Source organism: Mustela lutreola, chromosome 6, assembly GCF_030435805.1.
Source record: "Mustela lutreola isolate mMusLut2 chromosome 6, mMusLut2.pri, whole genome shotgun sequence".
NCBI classification, from domain to species: Eukaryota; Metazoa; Chordata; class Mammalia; order Carnivora; family Mustelidae; genus Mustela; species Mustela lutreola.
Window position 1 is genome coordinate 135,169,270 of NC_081295.1, and position 8,858 is coordinate 135,178,127.

Below are 8,858 nucleotides of genomic sequence, written 5' to 3' on the forward strand. Positions count from 1 at the left end.
TATAACTCAGGGAGATGAAATAACTTGCCAGCCTGAATCCCACATTGATCAGACTGGACATGTCCTGACCCCATACAGGCCATGCCTTTAACCCTGTGGTACAACCTCCAGTTACATTCTGCTGTGACTCCAAGCTCTCAGTCCAGTTGGAAGGCCCCAGCGTGGCCCCTGCCATCCCACAGGTTTGGCAAGGCTTGCTTCTCTGTATGCAAGTTAAAAGCATCAATCTGGCAGACCAGGACAGCCCAGAGTTGGCCCCTCCTAGATGTGCCATTGCCAGAAAAGCTGCCACTGAGACGGTTTGGTTTCTTTCTAATGCTTGAGATGTTGGTTGCATTTGAGAGAAGAAACTTCTCAGAAGTCTACTTCCCTTTCCCAGACCTCTGCTGGGCTCTCAGGCTGAGGGGGACAGCCTGCTGGAGAGGACACAGGCTGGGAAGCTATGATCTACATGCCCTTTTTACCAGCTTGAGGGGGATTGTGGCCTACCCACTATTACCCTTTCCTTCGATGGGCTTTCTGAAAGGAGCAGAGAATTAAGAATATTTATTTAATTATGTATTTGTTTGTTCGTTTATTTATTTAGAGTGCAACGTGGGGGAGGGGCAGAGGGAAAAAGGAGAAAGAAAATTCCAAGCAGGCTCTATGCCCAGTGTGGAGCCTGACGCAGGGCTCTATCTCACGACCCTGAGATCATGAGCTGAGCCAAAGTTAAGAGTCGAATGCTTAACCAACTGAGCCACCCAGATGCCCCGAGAATGAAGAGTTAAAAAGGGATGTTGTGGGGCCTGGGTGGCTCAGTGGTTTAAAGTCTCTGCCTTCAGCTCGGGTCGTGATCCCGGGGTCCTGGGACCAGTCCCGCATAGGCTCTCTGCTCAGCGGGGATCCTGCATCCTCCTCTCTCTCTGCCTGCTTCTCTGCCTACTTGTGATCTCAGTCAAATAAATAAGTAAATCTTTAAAAAAAAAAAAAAAAAAGGGATGCTGTTAGCAACCAGGTCTGGATAGCCTTGGAAGGAATGTCTAAAAGTGACCAAGCCTCCCTGTTAGCGACGTGGCTGTCCAGTTGTCACCGTGGAAGAGATCAAGGTACAAAGAACCCACAGCCCACTTTGGTTTGCAACTAAAACAAAAACGCTCACAGACTGGACTAGCAGCTCGATGGGTTCAGATACCACTAGAGTTTTATCACATTGAAAATGAAGGGAAAAAATGCTATGGCACATCACTTAGGGGCTGCTCCTGTCTGTAGCTCCCACAGCTTAATTTGAAAGCTGTCGAGGGTTAGACTGAGGAAGGAAAGGTTGTATGGTGCAGTCACTGTGTTTGTCCTTGGCCACCTCATCTGTAAGGAGCATCCTAGGAGGACCCTTCCCAAGCCCAGGTAAAGTGACCATTGAATTTACACTGTAAGGTCAGACACATTTTAGCTCCTCCAAAGATCTAGAATCAAATCTCTTCTTCCAAAGGTGCCAAATGCAGGTAGGAACCTGCCCCCAGGAAATAGGTATTTGTATTTGCCCCCACGGAGGCCCCTACATTTCCAGTTGCACCATGTGTCTGATGGTGGGGGACTTGCTACTACTTTTCCTGGAAAATGCGATTGTTTGAAAGCCACTCTCCATGGAGCATGTGATTAGTTCCTTTTGTTGTTTGGGTGAGAACCTACCTCAGCAGTACATCACTACATTGCCCTGACAGCTTGTCCAGGGGACTGTTCCCGAAGAGGAACACATGACAGGTTTTAAGTATAGTGACTCTTGTGTCAGACCTAAAGAATGAGGATATACTGAGGACCTTGAAATGACCCCCAAAACATATCAAGAAGAAGAGGAATTTTCTTTATAGCCCCATCCATCCATCCATCCATCCATCCATCCATCCATCTACAGTCCATTGCAATTCTAAATGTAGATGCCTGAAAATGGGCCTCCCATATTTTTAATGAAGAGGACCTAGTTTTTTATTTCCCTAAGACCTAGAGATTACCATAGGAATAGTGCAGAAACACTGAGGCTAAAAAGAAGAGATGTACAGCTGGTATCTCACCTTCCTTTTTGGGAATTGAGCAAATTGTAGAAATGGGGTAGGACCTGTGATAGCCAGCTTGGCTACCCACAGAGAGGATGTCCAGCTTTGGTAGGTCAGGGTCCCTCTGCTTCAAAGTTCAGCTTAGCACACATTAGGGGACACAGTTATAGCCTAAACATGTCCTTCTGTGAGCTCTCAGTATCCTTGGCAGTTGCTTATTTTCTGCCTTCTAAAAATGGAGGCCCTTGAGCATCCCGACCAGCTCTGCTCCTTATGTAGGGCAACTGGGATCCTGTCTTTGGGGTTGGTGTGGCTGATCCTTTTTTTTTTCCTGAACAACATAAAAATTGACTTTGGAATGTTCCAGCTGTTATTAATGGCATTATTAGCTTTTCCAAGGGCCTCAGAAAATGCCAGCGATACATCCTTCTTTCAAGTAGATAATCACGTGTCTAGGTACCCCTACCCCACACCCCATGTGGTTGAGTTACAGGGGACCCGACATTGTCCAAGGACAGCTCGAATCCCCCAGCTCCTTGACCCTACAAATCCTCCCTGAAGTTCTTAGAGCTCTCAACCCCCAGTTGTTGAAAGGTATAGTAACCAGCATTTGCCCCAATAGGATCCATTTAATGTCCCATTGTTACTATAGACAAAAGAGCTTGAACTTGTACCTATACCCTAGAAGCTTTGATGAACACTTTGTTTCTGCACTTTTACAGCCAATAAATAAAACACAGAACTCAAAGAAGACTGCCTATATTCAAGAAATTGCAAACCAGCCACATTTGACCAAAAGCTTATGAAAGAAGTCTTATGAACACAGTGAGGTTTGCCACAAGACATGTTGTGACAGCTGCAGAACAAAGAGTTGCTGAGGCCGGCCCCAGCTGCCCTCATGGGCCCCAGAACACTTACTTGCCCTTTGTATGTGGCTTCTATTCAGACTTCTTCAATCCTGCAAAAGTGACAGGGTGGTTCTGAACCTTAAATGGCAAGCTGCTGGGAGCTGCAATTTCAGATCTAGGCTTTCACTCTAGGATATCCGAGAAAGCTCACCTGTTACAGTCCAGTGGATTCTGGACATTTCATATTTTTCTTGGCTCTCCAGCCTGCTCTCTTAAAATCAACCTTATTAAAATGGGGTTTCCCCTCTTAGGTAATGACCAGATCACATCCCCTACTCTCAGTCAGATTTAAAGTCAAACCATTTGCTACATGATACAGCTCCAAATTCCAAATACAATGTGTGTGCACTGTTAAGTCAACCCCAATTTGGCTGTAAATGCCCCAAGCAGCTCTTTCCCTCAACATTTATCTATATTCAGGGAAAGTTTATATTGTGTACCTTACCTTTCCTCCCTAGTAGTCATCATGAAAAAAAAAAGATCAGGCAGGTTTTTACTTGAGACTTTCACCAAATGTTAGAAAGGTTTAGAGTTTTAAATGATGTGCCATTTAATCACAAACTTTTTTTTTTTTTTTTTTAGGTTGCATCTGATGCCAGAAGGCAAGCACAACCTGCACCTACGTTTTGCAAATGAATTCAATAAGTTAGCAGAAGACTTCTTGCTGGGAAAACACACCTGAGAACAGCAGGGACCTGGGGATTCCTTACTGTGGGGCTCGAGCCTGTTGTTGCCTTAGAAACACACTGCTGTCCCTCCTAAGCTCACCTGCCTCCCCATGCTTTCTATACCTCCCTGCAAACTGCTCCTGGTCACATAGATATAATGACATATTAAAATGTTTTCTAGTTCTAAGTGCTACAAAAATTAAAGCTGATTTTTTTAACATTAGAGTTGTGAATTTCTACCATTCTGATTCTGATACACTTTCTCTCCAGTGAACCTTAGGTGAAGCCTTTGGAGTATGTAAGACTGTGATTTCAGATCCCTTGACTCTAGAATTACGTTGTCCCTTTCATCTGAGAGGTATTCACTGGTCTTTTTACTTCAATTTATCACATTGTCGAAGTAGAGAAACAGAAGAAAGCCCTTGATACTTCATTTTCACAAGAGTTGCTGGAACTACAGCAAATAAGGTAGGCAGGTTTGCTCTGTCCTTAAATCTCCATTCACTCAACACATTTCCTGGGTTCCTTTACTTTCATGTTGGGCCTGTGAAGATGAAAAAATGTGCCTCTTCATCTGTCTTCCCTAAAAGAGCAGAAAGGCTATTAATTAAAAACATTAAAGCAGAAATCCTAGTTTTGTTAAAGTTACTAAACCCAGAAGCATATTTAAGAAGCATTCAGTGGAAGAATAAGAATTGCCTTAAATGAAATTAAAGAGACTACAAAGTTTTGGACACATGCTTTTTTATTAGTATAGATATCTTAGACAATACTTTAATTTTTAGGAGTTCCACATTATTACATCAACAGTGTGAATTTCTGACAGAGCAAAACGGAGCACCATAGTATACAAATAGAAAGACCATGCTTGATTGAGGACAACAGAAGTTCACTAAAGATGCACGATTTATCTGAGAAGTTCTTAAGCCTCGTCCTCTCCCTCCTCCTCCTCGAACTCCCCCTGTTCATCGGCCGTGGCGTCCTGGTACTGCTGGTACTCGGACACCAGGTCGTTCATGTTGCTCTCGGCCTCGGTGAACTCCATCTCATCCATGCCCTCGCCCGTGTACCAGTGCAGGAAGGCCTTGCGCCGGAACATGGCCGTGAACTGCTCCGAGATGCGCTTGAACAGCTCCTGGATGGCCGTGCTGTTGCCGATGAAGGTGGCCGACATCTTGAGGCCGCGCGGCGGGATGTCGCACACGGCCGTCTTCACGTTGTTGGGGATCCACTCGACGAAGTAGCTGCTGTTCTTGTTCTGCACGTTGAGCATCTGCTCGTCCACCTCCTTCATGGACATGCGGCCGCGGAAGATGGCGGCCACGGTCAGGTAGCGGCCGTGGCGCGGGTCGCAGGCGGCCATCATGTTCTTGGAGTCGAACATCTGCTGCGTGAGCTCGGGCACCGTGAGCGCGCGGTACTGCTGGCTGCCCCGGCTGGTCAGGGGGGCGAAGCCGGGCATGAAGAAGTGCAGGCGCGGGAAGGGCACCATGTTCACGGCCAGCTTGCGCAGGTCGGCGTTCAGCTGGCCCGGGAAGCGCAGGCAGGTGGTGACGCCGCTCATGGTGGCCGACACCAGGTGGTTGAGGTCTCCGTACGTGGGGGTGGTCAGTTTCAGGGTGCGGAAGCAGATGTCATACAGGGCCTCGTTGTCGATGGAGTAGGTCTCATCCGTGTTCTCCACCAGCTGGTGCACGGACAGGGTGGCGTTGTAGGGCTCGACCACCGTGTCGGACACCTTGGGCGAGGGCATGACGCTGAAGGTGTTCATGATGCGGTCTGGGTACTCCTCCCGGATCTTGCTGATGAGCAGCGTGCCCATCCCGGACCCCGTGCCGCCCCCCAGCGAGTGGGTCAGCTGGAAGCCCTGCAGACAGTCACAGCTCTCTGACTCCTTCCTCACCACGTCCAGGACCGAGTCCACCAGTTCGGCTCCCTCTGTGTAGTGACCCTTTGCCCAGTTGTTTCCCGCACCACTCTGGCCTGCCAGACGGAAAGGAGAATATTAGGCACTTAAACATTAGGAATTCTGAATTCTGTCATCTGACTGTAGACGAATCTTAAGTTTGAGATTCATCTCTTTTAGATACCCTTTTTTGACTATGGAAAATTTTCTAATACATCAATGATCCTCAAAAACACTGGACATCATAATAAGATAACAAGCAAGTTTGGTTCAGATATGCAGTTATTAACTGATCAACAAGATGGTTTAGCAAAACCCAACTGGGTGTTTTGTTTTGTTTTGAAAGACAGATTGAGCTAGAGAGAGAGCACAAGTAGTGGCACAGCGGGAGGAAGAAGCAGAATCCCCGCTGGGCAGGGAGTCCGACTCAGGGCTCAATCCCAGGACCCTGGGATCATGACCTGAGCTGAAGGCAAACGCTTAACCAAGGCATCCCAAAACTGGACTGGTTTTAAAATTAGGAACAGGAACCTTCTGTAAATATTTACATTAGGTACCCTAAATGGGCAAGGGCAAGGGCACATTATGATCCGAAGAGAACATGGGCTCCAAGCCGCTGGTCCCACTCTGGTCATAACCTGTGCCTTTGGCCTTTGGCTTCCTGACATGGTTACCTGCGGGCCCTGGTCCTCTGACATCACCAGCAGCCCATCAACCCCTGCAGCAAGGTTAGCCACTGCTCTGTATTCTTCATGGGTCACAGGCTCCTCTGCAGTGGTGGTGGTGGGGGATATGGGCCCTCTGCAGGCTGACACTGTTCCTTGAGCTGCCCAGAGAAGGAGCTGCCCCAGGATTCAGTGGAATCAGGCCAGGACCCAGGGTTCCCTGTGGACACACAGTCTCCACCTTGGCATTCAACCCTAAGAGCAGTGACTCAGTGAGGGAGACTCACTGAGCCAGCTGCCACTGATCACGACTACATACCGAAGACAAAGTTGTCCGGCCTAAAGATCTGGCCGAATGGCCCAGACCTGACGGAGTCCATGGTGCCCGGCTCCAGGTCCACCAGGATGGCCCGGGGGACATACTTGTTACCTGTGGGGAATAGAGGCGGACTTAGATGTGCAGCCGCAAAGGCATCACAGACAAGGCTGTGCCTATGCGCCTTTCACAGCAGTATCATTAAAGAAAAGTCTAGCATCTGACACAAAAGTGAGCAAACAGAGGTGCTTTTCTGCCTCAGAAGAGGGGATAATGGCATGCTTAGTCATGGCCAACATGCAGGAGTCGTGTCGTTTTTAGCAGTTGACATTTAAAACGAATGCAAGAAGCATCTCTTTGTCATTTATCTGTTCCTCATCCATTCTGTCTGCCACAGTATGCAAAGCAAGCTTGACTGGGCAAAAAACATTCAAATAATCACCAGCAGCTTCATTGTAGTACACGTTGATTCTCTCCAGCTGCAAGTCACTGTCTCCATGGTAACTGCCAGTGGGGTCGATCCCATGCTCATCACTGATCACCTCCCAAAACTGGGGAGAAAGAAAAAAAAAAATCACATGATGGGCTGACATCCTAAACCTCAGTAGGGATGGCCCTTCTCTCCCTCTCTTGTCCTTGGAACAGCGGCCACTGTGGTCAGCCAGTGAAGGAGTCCTAGAGCTGCACCCCCCATTCCTCCAGGGGCTGCTGCAGAGGGGCTTGGAAATCCGCAGAGCACTGGCCATAGGATGGCGACAGACTGAAAAGCTGGGAAGGGCGCGGAGGGTGGGCACAGCAGCTGCCCTCCTCCAAAAGCCATGGATGCTGGGGAGGCCAGCAGCCCCAGGCAGGGTGAATGTCACAACATCCCAGCTGATGGGTGGGTCCTGGGAGGATCCAGGACCACTTGGACCCCGCCCCTCGACTGCCTCCAGGGATCCAGGTCTCCTGGTGCAAACCCCACCCAGCCCTCCAGGCAGAGCGGTTTTAGACCACTGACATCCACAAAGTCTGCCGCCCCTACCCAGGGGCAGGGGTGGGTGGGGAAGGACAGGTTGGAGCAGTCTGGGATCCCCACCGGGGACAGTGGGTAGAGCTGGGCACGGTGAGGCACAGGCTTCATTGTGAATTAGTAGCAGGAAAGGGGGCGGGGAGGTCGGGGTGGGCAATATGGCGGTTGTGAAAGAGACCACGTCCTTGTCCAGGGGCCCGCCCACACCCCTGCACCAGGCTGGCTCCTGCCTCACCCACTGTGGTCGGCAGTCTCAGCGCCGGGACGTCACCTGCCGCCTCTTAGACAGGAAGCCAGACTCCGACATGATGTCTCATCATGTCGGTGGTGCTCATATTTGGGAAATTATCTAACATCCTCGACTTTGAAACCCAACAAGAAGTCTCTCTACCATGTCACCTCAATGACACTGCATATTTTTCATTCACACTACAGAGGAAAATGTAAAAATTAAATTCTACATAAGGCCACTGGATTAATATGAGCGTTCTCCCTATCCAAATTCTAGAGAGTAATACACCCAGGGAAATGCCGACTACCTCTCGCATAACGCATGTGTCCGAGGAAATTTCAAAGGGCCTTGATTAAGGCACACACCACTGCGTTGCCGCGCGCATCGTGGCAGGTTGTGTGGTTTCCTGGGCCCCGCCCGGCGGCCCCGCCGAGAATGCGCCACCGGGGCCGGCGAGAGCCGCCGCCACCTCCCCGCAGCCCCTGCTCTGGCCCGCGTCCTGGGGTCCCGCCACCCCCGCCCAGGTCGCACCCTCCGGGCCTGCCTCCCCTTCCCTGGCCCCTGCAAGGCGACGCGCCCACCTTGGCGCCGATCTGGTTGCCGCACTGGCCCGCCTGGATGTGCACGATCTCACGCATGGTGCCGGCTGCGGAGGGGGTGGTTGCGCTGGCCCTCGGAGCTGTGCGCGCGGCGCGACCGGCGGACTCCGCAGCAGAGACCAGTCGCCGCCCCCCAGCCCGGCTTTTTATAGCAGGGAAGTCGCCCCTCCCCGGCCTGGCCCGCGTTGACGTAATGGAGGGCGGGGCTGGGGGCGGGGCCGCGCAGACTGCGGCACCACGAGGGGGAGCTGGGGCGCGGTGCGAGGTGCGGGGGCGCTCGGGCCCGAGTCCGCGCCTGTAGGCTCGCGAGAGGGCTCCAGCCCCCGCGTCCAGCCGCCGAGGGCGGTGTCCCGGCCTCCAGCCCCGCCAGGCCGGGTCGGCTTGAACCACGGACGCGGCCCCGCCCTTGCACTGACTTCTCCAGTAACACCGCATCCCCACCCACCCTTCCACTCTGGACACCCGAGAGGGGCTGGAATCCTGGGTTCTGGGACGGAGGCGGGGGGCTACCTCCAAAAAGGT

At 51.0% G+C, this 8,858-nt stretch overlaps 2 protein-coding genes across 4 annotated transcripts in view; one reads left to right on the forward strand and one right to left on the reverse strand.

Moving 5' to 3' along the window:
* Positions 1-3,829, forward strand: part of BPHL (biphenyl hydrolase like) — a 35,676-nt gene extending 31,847 nt beyond the window's left edge. For all 3 annotated transcript variants that reach the window (XR_009354888.1, XM_059179132.1, XM_059179133.1), the window contains one exon: positions 3,521-3,829. Coding sequence is in view for 2 of the 3 variants with exons in the window: in XM_059179132.1 (XP_059035115.1) it covers positions 3,521-3,620 (100 nt within the window). In the remaining variant the exon portion in view is untranslated. The remainder of the gene's footprint in view (positions 1-3,520) is intronic.
* Positions 3,830-4,333: 504 nt separating this feature from the next.
* TUBB2A (tubulin beta 2A class IIa) lies at positions 4,334-8,470 on the reverse strand. Its single transcript, XM_059179134.1, has 4 exons — positions 8,319-8,470; positions 6,936-7,044; positions 6,497-6,607; positions 4,334-5,589 (listed from the first exon to the last, which is right to left on the reverse strand). Exons 1-4 carry the CDS (start codon positions 8,373-8,375, stop codon positions 4,529-4,531), a joined length of 1,338 nt encoding a protein of 445 aa, XP_059035117.1. The 5' UTR covers positions 8,376-8,470; the 3' UTR covers positions 4,334-4,528.
* Positions 8,471-8,858: the final 388 nt, after the last annotated feature.